The 19,466-nt window shown below is 57.2% G+C and overlaps 1 protein-coding gene across 1 annotated transcript in view; it reads right to left on the minus strand.

Annotated features, from left to right (window-relative positions):
• The window catches only part of ATP6V1B1 (ATPase H+ transporting V1 subunit B1), a 47,354-nt gene that overhangs the window by 10,351 nt on the left and 17,537 nt on the right, over window positions 1–19,466 (minus strand). The window contains exons 2-6 of the mRNA XM_075931076.1: window positions 15,391–15,446; window positions 13,034–13,132; window positions 10,147–10,240; window positions 5,495–5,572; window positions 4,747–4,886 (exon numbers count right to left, since the gene is read on the minus strand). Coding sequence (XP_075787191.1) covers window positions 4,747–4,886; window positions 5,495–5,572; window positions 10,147–10,240; window positions 13,034–13,132; window positions 15,391–15,446 — 467 coding nt within the window. The remainder of the gene's footprint in view (window positions 1–4,746; window positions 4,887–5,494; window positions 5,573–10,146; window positions 10,241–13,033; window positions 13,133–15,390; window positions 15,447–19,466) is intronic.

The following is a 19,466-nucleotide window of genomic DNA, read 5'->3' on the forward strand; positions in this document are numbered from 1 at the left end:
GAATTTATCTCGTTCTTTTTTGAACCCTGCTAAAATCCTGGTCTTCACCACATCCTCTGGCGAGGAGTTCCACAGGTTGACTGAGTGCTGCATGAAGAAAAACGTCCTTTGGTTTGTTTTAAACCTGCTACCGGTTCATTTCATTGGGTGACCCCCTTGCTGCTTTCTCTGCTGTTGCTCCCTGTAAACATCCCCCAAACCGCCTCGTTCTCTTTCTCCCCTTCCCCCCCAAATCTCTCCCCTGCAGTCATGCTGGTTATGGCCCCGCCGCTGGGGTGCAGGGGCCTTTTTCTCCTACATCGCTGCAGCGCCTGGCGCAGCGCAGGTCTGGCTTGTGACCCAGGTTCCCAGGCCGTGCAAATAAACAGCAATAGTCGTAATAAGCCACAAGCCTGTGTCACGTCCTGCTCTGAGCCTGACCCACAGGATGGGAGGGGGCTGCTACAGCCCCTCCTCCGCAGCCTGGCTTTGGGGCTCGGGCTGTAGCGACTCGTGTGTCCAGCTGGGGCGGGTCTGGGCTCAGTCCCAGCATCGGCCACGCTAGGACCGAGTCGGCCGTGGAAGAGGGGGGACCGATGCGGGATGGAGCCCAGGAGAATGGGGTCTGGGAGGGGCCGGCCTGGCCCCCGGGGGACTGTGTGGGTGTGGCCGCTCCCGCTGCTGAAGCCGGAGCCCGTATGGAAGCAGGGGTCAGAAAGGCCGGCGCTCCAGCTAGACCCATGTACTGGGAGGTTTTGGAGCTGGCGATGCAGCAGGTGTGTGGGTGTCTCACCACCCCCTGCTGGATGGAATTAAAATGCGTGTGTGTGTGTGTGTGTGTGTGTGTGTGTGTGCATGTACACACGCGTCCCCCCGTGTCCTCTGCTGGACAGAATCAACTTTTGTGTGTGCATGCACGCGCGTGTGTGCGTGCGTGCATGTGTAGATGTGCACACATGTTTCCCAGTGCCTACTGCTGCGGGAATCAACTAATGTGTGTGTGCAATCATGTGAATATGTGTACAGGTGTGTGTATGTGTGTGCATGTGTGCATGGATGTGAGTGTGTGTATGCGTGCAGGTGTGTTCATGCATGTGCACATTTACATGTATATGTGTGTGCATGTATGTGTGCGTTTGCGTGTGTACATGTGCACACATGTTCCCCAGTGCCTGTTGCTGCAGGAATCAACTAATGGGTGTGTGCAAGCATGTGAATGAGTGTACAAGCATGTATGTGTGCGCACGTGCATGCGTGCATGGATGTGAGTGTGCGTATGCGTACAGGTGTGTGCATGCATGTGCACGTTTACATATATGTGTACATACGTGTGTGCGTGTGCGTGTGTGAGGGCATGTGTGTATATGCTGGGGTGCGCACGCATGTGCATGTGTGTGCGTGCATGCACATGCACAAACATCCCCCAGCTGTGAGTCTGCTGGTTGCCATCCGCAGGATGCAAACTCCCGAGCTGTGTGCACTGCACACGCACCCTTCCGGGGCAGCGGGCAGCCTGGGCTGGACTGGGAGCCAGATGGGACGGCAGAGGCGGGGGAGGGGGCCACGTGGAGGCCTGGCTCTCACACAGGCACTTGGACCTACCAGCACCCCTGATCCCCCAAAGAGAGGGCCCTTTACTGCCAGCTGCGCTCCCCGATCCCTGCCCGCACCGGGCCTGGCTCCATGACCCTCCCTTTGGCCTGTCACTCCGGATCTGTCAGGCCGGGTTTTCCATCCGATTGCACCTTGGCCTCGCTGGGCGGCCGGCGCTGCTGCTGCTCCATCGCCTCTCGGGCCGCGGAGCCCCGCGTGCTGCCGACGCGGCCGCCCCGGTTGCGTTTATAGATCCAGCTGGTATTTCGAGTTCAGCAAAGGGCACGACCGAGGCGCTGGGAGCAGGGAGCACGCCGCTTGGCATTTCAGTGCACTCTGCCCTTCCTGGCGCCAGCCCCGCCCGGTGCCGGCTCCTGCTGGCTGGGGTAGTCTTGCCGGGCTCGCCACACACCACCGGGGCAGACCTGTCCGTTTGCCCAGGCTGGAGACCTGCCCCCGACACGCCCTGGAACAGAGCTGGCCTCCGGGGCTGAAAAAGTGTCCGCCCCAGGGACCTCGGCACAGCCCCCGGCAAATTGTTCCGACCACTCTCCCTATTGAAAATGTCCATGGCTTTCCCAATCTGATGCTGTCTAGCCTCAACTCCCAGCCCCTGGATCCAGCCACACCCTGGTACGCTGGGCTGCAGAGCTGTTAAATATCTGTCCCCAGGCACATGCTGATAGACAGTGATCCAGTGCCCCTGAGCCGACTCCTTGGTACGCTCCTTGAGTCCAGTGGGCAGGCTTTCTCCTCCTTCTCCTGGCTCTTCTCTGACCCCTCTCGAAATTATCAGCATCCTAGAATGGGAGGCCCCAGACCCAGGCACGGGATCCCAGCACGGTCACCCCAAAGGTAAAATAACCTCACTGCTCCTATTCTAGATCCCAAGGATCACGCCAGCCCCTTTGGCCCCAGCACCACACCGGGAGCTCGTGTGCAGCTGGTTCTTCACCATGACCCCCACAGCTCTTTCAGCGTCGCTGCCGCTTCCAGAGCCCCCGTCCTGCGAGCAAACTACTTTCCCCTAAAGGTATCTACTTGCATGAATCAGAGGTCACCTAAGGAAATGATTAGGCAGCAGGTTGAAAGCAAACCAAAGGAAGAATTTCTTCATGCAGCGCACAGCCCACCTGGGGAACTCATTCCAGGGCTAGCTTTTGGATCTGCCCCACTGTCCCAGTGTACATTGAAAATCAGCGCTAATGGGACAATGCTTTCCTCAGCCAGCTCTTTTAAAACTCTTGGATTCAAAGAAGTCTGAGCTTCTGATTTCAAAGTGTCTGACTTTAGACGCAACTGCTTAACAGCCCCCTGACTTCCCAGTAGACTGGAAAGATCATCACTATATAATTGTGTAACCATATACTATAATATGATTACACAATCTGGTTTTCCTAAATACAGAACAGAAATATTTTGGTCACTTTTCTGCATTATTATTAATAAATCTCATTTTACCATCCAGTAATGGACTAGTGCCACTGTCAGAAGTCTTATTGTTCTTAATATACTTCAAAACCTCATTCTTACAATTCTTAACTCTGCTGGCCGTCGATTTTTTTCATGTGCTCTTTTGCCTCCCTTATCAATTTTCTATAATTCCTAGCTTCTGACTGATACTGATTGCTGTCAGCTTCACCTTTCTTCCATTTTCATATATTATTACCATCATCTCAAAGTGTTTCATGAAGGGAGATGTGGCCGCACTCTCCCCGTTTTATAGTTGGGGAAACTGAGGCACAGAGCTGTAGCTTTCCTGGAAACAGTGTCAAGAGAGTAGGACACTGAATCCACGATTCCTGGTGTGCCTTGCCCACACAGGCCTTCCCTTAGGAAAACACCGTATGCTTTCATAGCTGGACAAAGTGTCCATTTCCGAGGTTAGTCACGATGAACTCATTCCCCTATGCTGTTTGGGGAATGATTCCTGCAACCCCCGCCCCCAGTTCTCCCTAAAGACTCGCTGAACACTTCAGCCAGTGTGATGCCTACAAAATGTTTGTTGTGAGGTTCGGTTGTTTCTTATTTGCGGGGTGCAGCTGCGCAGCTGGGTCCCAGGGCGTGGCTTTATTCCCGGTGTGGGGCTGGTCGCGGAGGGACGCACGAGGGGACGGCTGCTAGCTTGGGACTCGGGAGGCCGGGTTGGGGGAGATTGCGGCGAGGGCCGAGGCTGGGCTCCACGGTTTGAAAAGAAGGGTCTCTCCGGGACTCCGCTATGTCCTGCACTACCTGAATGGGTCCCGATGCCTCCGTCTGGGGCCTGGCAGCTGGTTCATTACGGTTCTCGGGGCCGGGGCCAGTGACTCTGGTGCCCTCACCCATGTTCTGCTCAGCAGTGCCTGAGGGATGGCATTTGCCCGGCCCAGCCTAGCCCCCTCTGTTCCCCGGCCTGGGCCTTCGTGTGGGGCTGGCACGCCCCCCCGCAGAGCGATGAGCGAGTGCACGACAGCGGGGGGGCTTCTCACCAGAAGCAGGTGATGAATCGACCTCCCCGGTCAGAGAGGGTGGAGGCCTCATGGAAGCCGCCTGCTTGCCCCACCCAGAGCCAGGGGTGCCGTTCCTGTCCGGCGGGCCCCACCACCAGCACAAGAGTGGGGATCCCCTCGGGTCCAGACCATCCTGTGACACCCTGGGCCGAGACGGAGGGGTGCAGGAGGCCGAGGGGTGTATGGGGCAGCACTTTGGGGCAAGCCCACACGTTTTGCATGAGCTGACCTAGGCCGTGGGTCTCTGCTCTGATGCAGAGAGACCTTCTCTAGGGCCTGGTGCCCTCTCCTAGGCCCACCCTGGCTGCGGCTTCCCTGCTTCAGGATTTGGGGGTGCCGGGGGGTTCTTGGGCTGGTCTGCTGGCAAAGAGGCCCTGAGGGGCGGCTCCCCCGGGACGCCCCCCAGCCGGCCGTTGCGGGGCAGCTGTTGGGAATGGCAAACTGGGCCAGCTAGGAACAGGGGGTTCAAACAACAGCCAGCATTACCCACCCCCCAGGCCGGATACCCTGCCCCTCAGGAAACGCCCATGGCAACTGGGCCTGCTGGTCCCAGCGCTTGCAGTGCCCCACGGGCCCAAGCTCCAGCACCTCTCCAGCAGCAACGGCTCCCTGCTTCTCCAGGCGCCCCCATGTCCTGGCCACCCCCGGTGCCGGGGGGTCAGGGCGGGCTGGAGGGAGGGCCTACCTCGTTGTGAGGGAGCCCGGCCGCGGAGAAGATGGGGATCTTCTGCCCCCTGGCGATGCTGTTCATGACGTCGATGGGCGAGATGCCCGTCTGGATCATCTCCTCGGGGTATATGCGCCCGTGAGGGTTGATGGGCTGCCCTGAAACAGGAAAGGAGGAGGGGCGATTGCAAAGATGCTCACGGACCCTGGTTTGTTATTGTAGGGTCACTTTTAAATGCAGGGGTGCACGGCCCGGCTTGCTGGGCTGCTCATAGGAACAAACCAGGTGCAGCCGAGGCAACGAACAGAACAGGGCAACTATCAGGCGGTCCCTCCCCTGTCGCCGATTCCCAGTGTCTGCAGTCAGAGGTTTACAGACACCGGATTTGGGGCGGAGTCCCTGCCAGTGTTCCCTGCACGCCGGGCGCTTGTGCGGTCTCTTCAAAGTGATTCAAACGCCGCCCAGCTGATTAGCAGAGCACCCCCAGCTAGGTGTGTGTTCCTATTGGTGGTGCACATTTGCAGATGCCTTGGTGCATGTGACAACATTTATTCCGCACATGGATGAAAAAGATTAGAGGGAGCATCGATCCCTGCCCACCTTGTCTAATAGCCACGGACAGACTTATTCTCCTGGGACACTCTGCTGTGACTGACGCTAAAAGGGCCACTGGCTGTTATTCCACCACATGGGAAGACACGGTCCTGGCCCCTTAGATCATGAGCTCAACATCTGTTACCATCTTAATCCATTGCAAGGAGCTTACCGTTAATATCGAGAAAATCTTCGGCCATCACAGCTGGGCCTTTGTCGATGGGTTTTGCAGAACCGTTAAACACCCGGCCTGCAAAGGGAAATAAAGGCTCGGTAACATTTTCTCCAATGGCCTGGAAGATCACGGAGTCATCACCACGACATTTGGAGAGATTCCAACATAGCCCAGCTGATTAGCAGAGTGCCCGCAGCTCAGCTTTTGGTTTTTACTGGTGGTGCACATTCGCACGCACCTTGGTGCGCAGCAACATTTATTCCACATGGGAATGGAAAAAATCTGCACATGGATGGAAGAGATTAGAGGGGCCATTGGCCATCACTTACAGAGTTTGCTGATGGCGCGAAGATCGGGGGAACGGCAAAAAATGGAGAAGACAGGTCATTAGAGGCGGAACCTCTCTAATCCGGCACTCTTCAGCCCGGCAACATCCGTGGTCAGGCATGCTTTGAGTTAGCCGGACGTCCTCTTATCAGAGGTGTGGCCAAGTTTCCTGCAGTCCTATAAAGTTTGTTTACAGCCCCCAGGCCTGGCCCTCTGTTCCAGGCTGTGATTTAGCTCACATTGACCCCTATGCTATGTTTTCACTGGCGGCTTCTTGTGCAAGAACAGCTGTTCTTGTGGAAAAACTTGCCGGGTGTCTACGCTGCACGTGTGTTCTTGCGCAAGTACATAAAGGCTGTGTCTAGACTGGCCAGTTTTTCCGGAAAATCAGCCGCTTTTCCGGAAACACTTGCCAGCTGTCGACACTGGCTGCTTGAATTTCCGCAAGAACACTGACTTCCTACTGTACGAAATCAGTGCTTTTGGCGGAAATACGATGCTGCTCCCGTTCAGGCAAAAGTCCCTTTTGCGCAAAAGTTTTGCGCAAAAGGGCCAGTGTAGACAGCTCAGATTTGTTTTCTGCAAAAAAGCCCCGATTGTGAAAATGGCGATCGGGGCTTTTTTGCAGAAAAGCGCGTCTAGATTGGCCATGCACGCTTTTCTGCAAAAAGTGCTTTTGCGGAAAAGCATCCGTGCCAATCTAGATGCTCTTTTCCGAAAATGCTTTTAACGGAAAACTTTTCCGTTAAAAGCATTTCCGGAAAATCATGCCAATCTAGACGTAGCCTTACAGTAGACCGTTGGAAAACAGGGCTTCTTCCGGGAGAGTTATTCCTTTCCCCATGAGGAAGAAGTCCTCTTGCACAAGAGCTCTTCCAGAAGAGGGCAGTGTAGACAGGCAACATGAATTTCTTGCGCAAGATGAAATTTGTAGATGATACCAAACTGGGTGGGGTTGCGACTTCTTTGGAGGATAGGGACATAATTCAAAATGACCTTAGCAAGTTAGAGAAATGGTCAGAGGTAAACAGGATGAGGTTTAATAAAGAGAAATGCAAAGTGCTCCACTTAGGAAGGAACAATCAGTTCCATACATACAAGATGGGAAGCGACTGTCTAGGAAGGAGCATGGCGGAAAGGGATCTAGGGGTCATAGTGGACCACAAGTTGAATATGAGTCAACAGTGTGATGCTGTTGCAAAAAAAGCAAATATGATTCTAGGTTGTATCAACAGGTGTGTTGTAAGCAAAACTCGTGAAGTCATTCTGCCGCTCTACTCTGCACTAGTTAGGCCTCAGCTGGAGTACTGTGTCCAGTTCTGGGCGCCACATTTCAAGAAAGATGTGGAGAAATTGGAAAGGGTATAGAGAAGAGCGACAAGAATGATTAAAGATCTAGAGAACATGACCTATGAAGCCAGGCTTCATGACCTGGGCTTGTTTAGTTTGGAAAAAAGAAGATTAAGGGGGGACATGATAGCGGTTTTCAAATATCTAAAAGGGTGTCACAAGGAGGAAGGAGAAAATTTGTTCCTCTTGGTTTCTGAGGACAGGACAAGGAGTAATGGGCTTAAAGTGCAGCAGGGGAATATTAGATTGGACATTAGGAAAAAATTCCTAACTGTCAGGGTGGTCAAATATTGGAATAAATTGCCAAGGGAGGTGGTGGAATCTCCTTCTCTGGAGATATTTAAGAACAGGTTAGATAGACATCTGTCAGGGATGGTGTAGATGGAGCTTGGTCCTGCCTTGAGGGCGGGGGGCTGGACTCGATGACCTCTCGAGGTCCCTTCCAGTCCTATGATTCTATGATTCTAAGAAACCCCTATGGCTAAAATGGCCATCAGAGCTTTCTTGTGCAAGAGACCGTCCACACTGCCTTAGACTCTCTTGCACAAAAGCACATCTCTTGAGCAAAAACACACGCCAGTGCGGACGCGCTCCTGTGGAAGACTTTTTGCGCAAGAACTCTTCTGCAAAACAGTTCTTGCGAAAGAAGCTGCCAGGGTAGACATAGCCCTAATGTCTTCTCAGAGCCCAGCGAGCGGTGGAAGCGCAGGTAATGCTGCCCGACAATATTGACCTCCCTGATCCGGCAAATTCTCTGGTTCGGCACCGGGCTGGTTCCAAGGGCGCCGGATGAGAGAGTTTCAACCTGTAGTACCGAGAGAGCCGGACGGCTGGGTGGAAGCAAACAACATGTGCCGATGTAATGTGGTGGCACTTGGACCACTTACAGCCAGAGAGAAGAGCAAGGGAGCTCTACATGCTGCAATCCAAGGCATGCACCAGCTGGCTTTCTGCTCAGGCTGTAGAGACTCCTATACTAAGCTCCAGAAGTCCCCAGTTCAAATCCACTGTGTGGCTGTTACACCAACAACACCCCTTTCACCTGTCTTGGGCTTGGCTCCCTTCCTGGAGAACCCTGCATGTGCCAGTGCTGGGTTTCTAAGCTCAGAAAAGTTGCAAACCTTCTCCAGTTCCTGTCCCTTGCTGGGACTGGTGGCAGAGCGAGGCATCCAAGCAAGATTTTTTTTCAGCGTCCCTTGTTGGCATCCGAACCCCTGGGCCACTCCTCCAATGCCAGGGCTCTCCCCATGGCTGGCTGCAAGCAGAAGCCATTTTGCACAAGACACCTGCCCATCCAGCCGGCTGTCAGCGCCTGAGTCGAGCTCAGGGACTCTTGTCTCTGACTTGAGGGGGGGCGCGCGGGGGGGCTTTGGCTCAGCCCTAATTACCCAGGTGCTTTGTTTTACTAGATGTTTCCTCCAGCCGCTCCCCCCCCCCCCCCGCCTCTCACCTCCCGCCCCGGCTTTTGCTTCGGTGCTAAATTAAACAGCTGTGTGTCCAAGACAAATAGCGGCAGAGCGAGCCCCAAGGTTACTGACCTTTCATGGTCCCTGCTTCCCTCTTCCCAGCCCCATCTCCTATTGATCCTTATCCGCAGTGACAAGGGACAATGCTTCCCTGGCCCTCTTAAAGGGCCGGAAGAGAGGCCTATCGCCGGCGTGGGGGGGTGCTAACGCGGCGCTATCGATTCCCCAGCGCGGTGACAGCTGGGTGCCGATCTATACACAGGCGCAGTGGGCGCGGGGGGAGCGGCGCGGGGCGGGCGGGTTTGGGGCTGGCGGGGTTCTGCGGGGGCTGCTCGTGGACTTAACGCGGGTCATGAGGAACAAGGAGGAGGGCACCCGATTTGCCCCCTGGCTGGGCCTTGCGCTCACAGCTGTGTGGGGGAAGGCTGCCCCCCGCTAACCCAGGCCTCCTTCCCCGGCCGTGGCTCTCTCCAGGTGAGCAGCTTCCACCAGCATCTCCGCCTGCTGCCCAGCGGACGCCCCCTGGAGATCCAGCGAGGCTCTTCCTGCCGGAGCGCCGGCCCATTGCTGCCTGCGCCGCTGTCTCTGGGGAGCGTGAACCACGCCCGCTCCTTCACGCTGGGCACTCCATGCTGCAGGGCACAGCAGGGTATGGTGTCTGGGTTTCCTCTCTCCTGTAGGGGCTCTGAGGACAAACGAGGCACCTCCGCCCAGACACTGGGGTAGCTCGGACTCAGGGCGGGCCGTGGAACATCTCTGCCCATGGGCGGCGGGGAACGGAGGCAAGGGAAGGCATTACCTTCCCAAAGCTGCCTGTATTGCCCCGCCGCCCGGGAGGGGCTGGGGTCGCGCCATGTGGCAGCCCAGAGGCTGGGGAGGGCTGGGGCTGTGGTGTGTGGCAGCCCGGGCCCTCACCTGGTGTTGAGTGGGGCTTGGCTGGCGGGGTTGGCAGGGAGGTTGTTGAAGGGGCGTGGTCTGGGGAAGGGGTGGGGCTTCAGGCAGAAGGGGAGGGGCTTCCGGCAGAAGGGGCGGGACTTCAGCTTGCCTTCCCCGGCGGGGCCTTCACCTGCCGCCCATGCCTCTTCCACACATTGGCTGATGGAAAGGGGCCATTGGTGAGCTCCGTTAGAGAGACCAGCCTCAGAGCCCAGGGCTGGATTTGGCACTCACTGCAGGTTCACAGAGCTACCCGTGTGGCTTACTACTACCCCCCAACGCTGCCCGCCGTGCAAAGTCCAGAGAATCCAGGCTGGACGGCCAGTTTCAGAGATCTGGGGACATGGGGCTGGCCCTGAAGGTTTCGGGGTGTCCGGTCGCCCGACCTGCAGCCCCTGCCTCCGGGCTGGTGAGACCAGGGTAAACAGAGCAAAGCGACTCTTCACGCTGACAAAGCAACCGCTGCAAATGCAAAATCAGCCCCTTATCGCTGGCCCGGTCGCTTGTTGCTGGTTATTTTTCCCACCGAGGTCTGTGTGCGGAGATGGATCTGTTCCCCACCGCTCTTACCCAGCATGTCCTCAGACACAGGGGTCCGGAGGATGTCCCCAGTAAACTCGCAGGAGGTCTTCTTGGCATCAATCCCAGATGTGCCTTCAAACACCTGCAGGGGACAGGAACCCAGTTAGTGGCGATTAGTGGGGGATTAACGGCAAATGGCTGGAGAGGGCCAGGTGGGTTCAAATGAACCGAGGGGAGGGGGATCTCGAAGATAATGGTTTGTGATCTGCATTGAGAGAGAGAGAAAGAGAGAGGGGAGGGAGGGAGGGAGGGAGGAAGGAAATTTTGGAGTGAAGAAAACTCTGGTCTTTTAGGACCTGATGGGAAATACATTAAAGGGAGTTTTTCCACTGATTTCAGTGGACTTTGGACCAACACTGTTGTTCTGTGATATGACTGGACACGGTGGGCATGTCTAGACTACATGCCTCTGCCGACAGAGGGGTGTAAATTAGACTACCCGACATAGTCAATGAAACGGGGATTTAAATATCCGACGATCAGCTGAGCCGGCACAATGTGGCAGCCATTGTTATTCTAATGAAGCGGGGGATTTGTAAATCCCCGTTTCATTGACTATGCCCGGTAGTCTAATTTACACGCCTCTGTCGGCAGAGGCATGTAGTCTAGCCATACCCTGTCTGTGTGTGTCTCAGGGTGCCGGCTCTCTAGCGTGGCACAGAGCTTGCACACTTGCCAGTCTCTAGCCTCACTGCAGCAGTGTGTGGGTCTGGGGCAGTGGGATTCACCTAGCTGGGAAGCACTGGATGGCACCCACCTGCGTGGCTACCCCTCTGTTTAAACCTGCAACCTCTCTCCTCTCGCTCAGTGAAAAACCTCCTGGCTGCGCGCTCTAGCAGAAAAGGGAGCCCAGAGGCACGCTGATCGGTATAATATTGGCCACCATTTGTATTAATTAACCTCCCGACCGCTGCTTTAACTTGAGCTGTGTGGCCCCTTGGGAAAGAATGTGCCACATTCCAGCGGGTTCATTCAGACCTCTCTGCAGCTGCGGCCGGCGCGGCGGGCAGGCCCGAAAGGAAAAGGCGGCCCCGCCCCCGCGCCTGTGTGTGGGTCAGGCCCTTCGTAAGCCGCGGCGGCAGCAGGCTCGGGTTTGGGGAGGCTGACTCCCTAATAGGATTAGCAGGGCGCTGCAGAGGTCTCGGCCGCATTGCAGGAGTGAAGTTTGGCAGCTCGCCGGCAGAGGTCCCAGGCAGGTCAACTGCTCAGCTCCCTTGTTTCCATAGGCTGAGCTCCAGGCATTAATGACTGCCGGGGGCCAAGCCGGGTGACAGGGGGCGAAGGGAAAGGACAGGGAGTTAGATTACAAAAGGTCAGGGTGCTTTGAGAGAAAGCTGGGACTCCCCTGCCATCCCCATGTAGTCCCAGACGGGCTGGGGGCCCCAATCAACCCCCAACTCAAAGACCCACTTTATTATTAATTATTAATTATTAATTATTAATTATCCTATGAGAGAAGACCGAAAGAATTGGGCTTGATTAGTTTGGAAAGGAGAAGACCGAGAGGGGACATGAGAGCAGCTTCCAAGTACCTAAAAGGGTGTCATGAGGAGGACGAAGAAAATTGTTCCCCTTGGCCTCTGAGGACAGGACAAGAAGCAATGGGCTTAAACTGCAGCAAGGGAGGTTTAGGTTGGACATTGGGAAAAACTTCCTGCCTGCCAAGGTGGTTAAACACCAGAATAAATCGCCCAGGGAGGTTGTGGAATCTCCATCACTGGAGCTAGTTAAGAGAGGGTGGGACAGACACCTGTTAGGGAAGATCTAGACCAGTATATGATAGAGGTCTATAAAATCATGAGTGGTGTGGAGAGGGCTGATAAAGAAAAGTTATTTATTAGTTCCCTAAATAGAAGAACTAGAGGACACCAAATGAAATTAATGGGTAGCAGGTTTAAAATGAATAAAAGAAAGTTCTTCTTCACACAGCGTGTAGTCAACCTGTGGAACTCCTTGCCGGAGGAGGCTGTGAAGGCTAGGACTATAACAGAGTTTAAAGAGAAGCTAGATAATTTCATGGAGGTTAGGTCCATAAAAGGCTATTAGCCAGGGGATAAAATGGTGTCCTTGGCCTCTGTTTGTCAGAGGCTGGAGAGGGATGGCAGGAGACAAATCGCTTGATCATTGTCTTCAGTCCACCCCCTCTGGGGCACCTGGTGCTGGCCACTGTCGGCAGACAGGATACTGGGCTAGATGGACCTTTGGTCTGACCCAGTACGGCCGTTCTTATGATTAGTGGTTCTTAACCTGGGGTGCACGCCCCCCCTTCCGGGGGTGCGAGACGCCCTTTCTGGGGGTGTGAGACATGCCAGATTTTTATGATATAGCTTAGGTTTAAAGAACTGACCTACTTCAACGATTTTTAATAAGGGGCGCGAGACCATATTTTGAGAACAAAGCAGGTGCAGGCTGCAGTACGGTTAGGAACTGCTGGTCTAGACGGTGCTGTGTCCTGCCGTGGGGGCCGGGGACTGGACCCGATGCCCTCTCGAGGTCCCTTCCAGTTCTAGGGTTCCAGGATTCTATAATTCTCTCCACGCCCACGGACAACGGGGTCAAAGCGCCTGCTTGGGCTCTCTCCTCGCTTTTGGCTCTTGTGCGGGAAGGATCTGGGTTTGAGGAACTCAAGTCACGCTAGGAATGCGCATTCCCGGGTGCCAGCGAACTCGGCGTGTGCCGGGCCCAGCGTGGCAAGCAGGGTCCCTCCTGTCTTCCCCACCCCTGTGCGGAACAAATTCTGAATGTGCGGCAGATCACCTTCCCACAGCGCGCGTAACAAAATGCACGTGGGGGGGTAGGTCCCAGGATTTTGAGTGTGGGAGGGGGCTCAGGGCTGGGGCGCAGGAGCGTGAGGCCAGGGCACTTGTGTTCTCACCTGCACGATAGCCTTAGTCCCCACCACTTCCAGGATCTGCCCGCTCCGCGTGGTGCCGTTGGGAAGGGTGAAATTGACGATCTCGGCGTACTGGGCGAACTGTGCAGAGAGAAGCAAGGTCGGGGTTAGTGTCCGTGAAGCAACCCTCCCCCCGCACACACCCCCAGCCCCCCACAAGCTCCCCGCCTCGGTACAACCGACCAGCTCCACCCCGAGCTCATGGGAATGGCTGGGGAGAGCCTGGGCTGGCTTGTAACCCGCCGGGTTGGTGCCTAAACCCCCCAGCCAGCGGAACAGTGAGGAACACATCCGGGTATTCCTATGGCAGCAGGAGCGCGGCCCGACTGCTCACTGCCCCATAGCCTGGCCCTAGCTCTGCCCCACCCCCAGCACCTACAAGGGATGTAAAATCCCATTTCATCAGTTAACGGGTTAGACGTGACATTTCACTGGGCCCTGGCCCCTTGTGCAACCTGCCCCCCTCCGGTACCCCCAGACCCCGTCCTCTCTCAGCCGGCTGAGTCCTCTTCTCCGGGCTGCCTGGGGGCGGCTTTGGGAGCCCAGGAGACAGCGGGCGCTTTGGCGGGTCGATCCCTTCTCGGCCGACGAGCGCTGCGATTGGCGCCAGGCACAGAACTCTGGTCCCAGAGAGCCAGCCCATCAGGCCCCCGTCACCAAACCAGCGCCTGGTGTGTGGGGACGCAAGGCCAGGCCGTCCGTGTCCAGGCAGAATCGGCCCTGACCGGGCAAGACGAGGACACCTATGTCCACTAGAGGTCACTTTGCCAAACCAAGCAGCCGCGTTTCCCCCTGGCTCCGAACACGCTGCTGGGGGCTGGCTGCAGCCCACAGACCAGTCAGTTTGCACAAAGGTCTAGGCCCACGGGTGCAAAGGGGAGATGTCACGCCAGATTTCCACGCAGATTTTCACGGCAGAATTTTCACTGGGGGATCTGGCCGTGGGGAGGTGCAGGGGTTTCAAGTACTGGGTATCCCGGCCGTATGGAAAGGCAAGGGGGGTGCGGCGCGCTCTGGGCAAGCTGAGGGCTGACTGTCCTAGCCCCGCCCCTTCTGCCTGAAGCCCCGCCCTCCTGCCTGAAGCCACACCCCTTCTAGGGGCACAGAGCCATGTCCACCCTCCAGCAATTTCAAGGGCCCAGGGCTCCAGCTGGCCCACGGGAATCCCCGGCCTCTCCTTGCCCCGCCGGGCAGCCCAAACTGCACAGGACTCGGGGGGTCTGTGTCACACACCAGGGTTATTTTCCAGCCAGCCGGGGTCGCGCTAAGTGGGGAGGGGGCCGGGCGGGAGGGCTCCCTTGCTCGCTGCCCTCCCCAACCGGGGCTTAACGACCACCCTGGCAGTGGGGCCAGGACAGGCCCCCTCCCTCCCCTTGACGAGTGTCAGCTGCCAGCCAGGGCCCATGGAACCCCCTCCTCCCCCACTGCCCCCCTTACCACACTGGGGGGCAGGGCTCTGCCCAGGGGGACAGGACCCTGCACGGCTCCCCCTTGTGGTGCCCTTCATCCGTCCGCCCCAAATGGGCCCCCTGCCCCTCCCAGCTGCCTCCCCAAGCCTAAGGTATTTGGGCACCTCCTCGCTCTGGTGGGCGTTAGGCACCTAAATCCCTCGGAGGAGCCGGGTCTGAGACACACCCCGGCCCCTCTCCGGTGCCCTCACCGGGCGTGAGGGAGCCACTGGCCAGGCCCGGCCCTCGGTGTCCTGCTCCCCTACCCCCTCACTGCACCGGGGCGGGGGCAGTTCAGCCATTCGGGAGCCCTGGGCATGGCATGGGGACCCAGAGTCCCTGCTGCCCGGCCAGCGCTCGCCCCACAGCTTGCGGGAGCGCCCCAGGCCCAGGGTGCGACCGACAGGCTCCGCTGGGGCCGGCGGGGGGCAGCACTGGGGGACTCCTGGCCCAGGCTCTGCCCCCTCGGGCGGGTGAAGCTGCGGCGTCGGGTGTCCTCAGGCCGTGTTCCACCTTCTCCTTGCGCTCCGAATTCGTGGGGCCCTAGCGACAGGCCTGTCACGCCTCGGCCTTAATCCGCCTCCCATCTGTGGGTACCCCCTCGTCCTTCTTCTCTCTGCCCCCCGAGCCCTGGGCTGGGGGTTCCAGTCATCCCAAGGAGGGGCCAGTCCAGGGCCGGAGTGGGGAGATGCCCCCTGGGGAACTCAAATATCTCTGCCCCTCCCCCCCGGACTCGTGTCCCAAGGCACCACTGAGGAGGGCCCAGGTGGGGAAAGCGGGAGCACTCCTGGGAGAGGCGGGGGCCAGGTCTGTGGGGGGAGAGGGCGGGGGCGGGGAGCTGGGGGGAGAGCTGGGGGGAGAGCCCAGGGCCGGGGAACGCGTTTCCGTTACCTTCACGTTGTCCAGCACCACCAGCGGCCCGTTGACCCCGCACACCGTCTTGTAGGCTGCGGAGCGAAGAGCGCGGCGTTAGAAACGGGCTGCGAAGACGGCGGGTGCCCGGCAGACGGGGCAGGCCCCAGGGACTCGTGGCAGCAGCAGCCGCTCCGCAGAAAGCAGCAAACCCTCGGAACCGCCAGTCGACTGAACCTGGGGCCATTGCTCCGGCCTCCTGCCTCTGACCATCGCCAGCCCCACATGCTGGAGGGGCGGGTGTAGAACCCCACAGCCGGCTGAGTGGGATAATCCGCCCCCTAGTCAGGTCTCCTCCTACCTCCTAGGAGTAGCGTTTACACTGTGGAAGTGCCTACCTGCCCCCGTCGTGGACTGGGACTGTACTGCGCTAGGAGCTGTACAAACAGAACAAAAAGACCGTCTCTGCCCACAGGGGCCTGCTATTGTAAAGTAGAGACTAGTGAAATATCCTCAATACAAGGGTTTCCGTCCCTTCCAAAATCAGTGTTAGTGTAAATAATTCTGGCTAGTCCTGTTTTCCACTTAAGCGTCTATGCCCTTAGCTGCACCCAGCAGCAATGAGTTCCACCGGTGATTCACACACCATGGGGAAAAACTATTTCCTTTCAGCTCTTTTGAATTTGCCACCTTTCAAGTTCACCTAACGCCTCCTGGTTCTTGAGATACGATGGAGCGGGGCGGAGAAATACCGGCCGGCGGGCTGGATCTGGTCCGCCAGGGTTAGATCCTGGTGGGCCACCCCCATATTGACCTGCACGACCACTGAGACAGCGATCAAGCCCCTGTGGGCCACGGACTGCTGGGAGCGGCAGGAGGAGGTGTCCTAATCCGTGCCACTTTCTGCTGCTGCCATTGGCAGTCCCGGTCCCTGCGGCCGTGCAGGTAAATACGGTCGCTGCAGCCTTCTGCCACCGTGTTATTGCCCACCCGTCAGTTACGAGAATGAAGGTTCTCGCTCTCTCTTCTCTAGGCTGTTCGTTCTTTTATCGATTTTTACCAGGGCAGTTCATATTCCTCTACTTCATAAAATGATTCATCCCATGGCTGTTGGTAGCCCTGTGGCTCTGCTGTCCTGTCCCTGCACCTAATCCCTGCTGGGGAAGGGTGGAGAAGGGTAGGGGGCTGGCTTTCAGCACCCCTCGTGCACTGAGGGTGTGTCTGCACTGCACCCGTAGCTGGCAATAAGCTACACAATCTGAGCAACGCACATTGCATAGCGTATCTGGAGTGTATTTCGAAACAGAGCACTATTCCGAAACATCCCTTACTCCTCGTGGAACGAGGTTTACAGGCACGTCGGAATAGCGCCGTTGCTTTCGAAAGAACGGGCTTGTTTAAAAGATGCGGAATAGCTATTTCGGGATACCGAAATACCGGACTATTTTTGAGATGTGATCAACCATATGGCACTCTGTGTAGACCAGTTTCTCAACTTTTTTTAAATAAAGTACCCCTTTTTCAAAAAAAAATTGTAATACCTACAATTTTCAGACACACACATTTTTTTTCTACCATTGCAACACATTTGTTGAAACAACTTCATCGTAGCTGGGCCAGCGATGAAATTTGTGGGTGTAAAAAGTACAAAAATAATAAAATGCTGTAAAACTTCAAACAAAAATTCAGTTTTCTCCAAATTTCAGTTGTGTTGGTGTATCCCCCCATCCTAAGGGCACTGAGAAACACTGGTCTAGGCCACTGACGTATGTTGTTACAAGCGCAGTATAACGTTTTCCATATCGTTCTCCGCCCCTTTTCTGTGTAGTTTAGCAATTGGCTGGCTTTTCCGCCCCCAAGCGCCCTTTGACTAGAGGCCTGTGTGGCGTTGTCTATTAGACGGTGTTTGCAAAAATGGACTTTTGGTCCTGCAGAAAATTCTAACATTTCGACACGAGTTTTCATCCCAAACTGGAACAACAGTCAGACTATCAAAGAAAGGAGAGAGCAGAAGACACTGATCCAAAATGTTTCAAATCAGAAATGCTGCATCGAAAAGTGTCAACATTTCCGCGACTGCCTGTGAACTGTCTCGGACACAGCCAGGCGTTGGTCACTGGGTCGCAGAACCGGCCAAGGGGGGGGCTCCTGTGATCAGGGCAGCTGGGATCCTGGTGGGGGGAGAGTTTAGCTCTGCAAGGGCCAAAGGCTCTGAGCCAGCATCTTCACTGTAGCTAGGAGGCTGTTGGTCTCCTCCCTGGACCAGGAAGGAGAGGGCATATGCCCCCACAAATATGTTTGGTGGTGCCCTCGCCACCTTGAGATGTCATTGAAGTTCATGTAGGAGGGGGGCTGCTCTGGTACTTAACGTGTAACCCCATGGCTGTTTTTTTGGATAAATCCGAAAGCCTGGATCGGGTTCTAGCTCTGGAATTATATTTCTGCAGCCCACGGAGATGTCCCAAAAGCGGCCTCCCTCCCACTGTGAAAAGGCTGGTGGGTACGAAAGAGAGCGAGAGCCAGCAAACTGCGCTCTTTTGGATGGAATCGGAGCTGGTCAGCTGTGTGTCATAGCCTCTGCACTGCCCGCGGCGATTCTCCCATAGCTCAAACATGCAGGGGGCCATGCGTGTGGGGCAGGGAGATCTACCCCCGTTAGCACCATGCCGATTCAGGTGACAGCGGCGTGCAGTTTGGTGGTGACACTGCCAGGTGCACGGGGACTTGTTACAGCAGGGGAGAGGGCGTGCAAGCGAGCCCCAGAGAGCTGGTGCGGCCCAGCCCTGCAGGGTGCGCCCGTGCCTGGCTCCACCAGCCATTCCTCCGGCGGCCAGAGCCGCGCTTGCGCGGGGCTCGTCCGGAACGCGCCCTCCCTCCCTGCCCCCTGCCCGCGCCTCGCCGCCTCGGATCCATTAGTCCTGACATGTCGAGCCACCATTTCTGTAAAGGTCACAACCTGCCCAGTGGGCCTGCGCTGGCCTCAGTGTGTTTGCACATCTGCGAGCGCCGGGCCCAGCGAGGGGCGGGGGGAGCTGGAGGGGGGTGGAATCCTCCACTTTGTGCTTTGCCAGATTTCAGACCCTGCCCCCCCGAAAGGGGGGGTGTCTCCTCCCACCCCGGCCCGACCAGCCCCCGCGGCAACCACAAGCCAGGCGCTGACGCGGCCGGAGGGGAGGCCCCGCTACGAAGGCGAAACGTCCGTCGGCCTCTCCCCCCCACGCCGGCGGGGCTGCTGCCAGTGCAATTAACGAGGGTGCACATCCGGCCCCGCCCACAGCCCGCTGCACGCCAGGGCTGGGTGACTTCATCCGCCGTGGCCGTGGTGCGACACGCTCGCTCGCTTTAACACCCCCCCTCACTCCTCACACACACACTGCTCCCTGGGCGCGCTGCAGTCAGATCCGCCGGCGCGTTGGCGGCACGTTCCTCCTGCTGGCGCTCACTCGGCGGAAGGAAGGAGGTGGCCTTGTGCACCACCAGTGGGATTGTGCACCCAGCCGCCCCCAGGCATCCCGATGCACAGGTGGGGACAGGGAGGGGCAGCATTCGGCCTGTAGACCCGTGTTCCTGTGTTCGCATGGGCGGCCCCCCAGTAGAGATTCAGCTGATGGGCAGAGCGCCCGCAGCCAGGCTGTTTGTGTCTACCGCTGGTGCACATCCACACCTGCCGCGGTGCATGGAACAAAATTTGTTCCGCCCTTGGATGGAAAATCTCAGAGGAACATTGAAGACCCTTGATACCTGGTGGTGACCTGGGAGACGGCACGCCCCAGATGGCCTGTCAGATGCCAGGGGGCAGCGTGTGGCCCTGGCGTTCGAAAAGCAAACGTTATTTGTGGGATCGGGCCGTCTGGAGCCCGAGTCATTGCTCACCGGTCTGCCACGCTCGGTGCTGTACAAAAGGAGGGTGCCGGCACCAAGAGGTCGCAGGCTAAATCTAGCACAAGGGGCAAGAGACAGATGCAGACAGAGGGAGGACGCTGCCTGGACACTGAGTCTACGGGTCAGCAGCTAGGCAGAGGTCTAGGTAGGCTGCAGGGCCGGCAGCTAGAAAAACCCTCGTTCCACTTGTCAGTGAAACACGCGTGATTGGGCTTCACTGCGACTCGCGCTCC

This window comes from Pelodiscus sinensis, chromosome 5, assembly GCF_049634645.1.
Source record: "Pelodiscus sinensis isolate JC-2024 chromosome 5, ASM4963464v1, whole genome shotgun sequence".
Classification (NCBI taxonomy): domain Eukaryota; kingdom Metazoa; phylum Chordata; order Testudines; family Trionychidae; genus Pelodiscus; species Pelodiscus sinensis.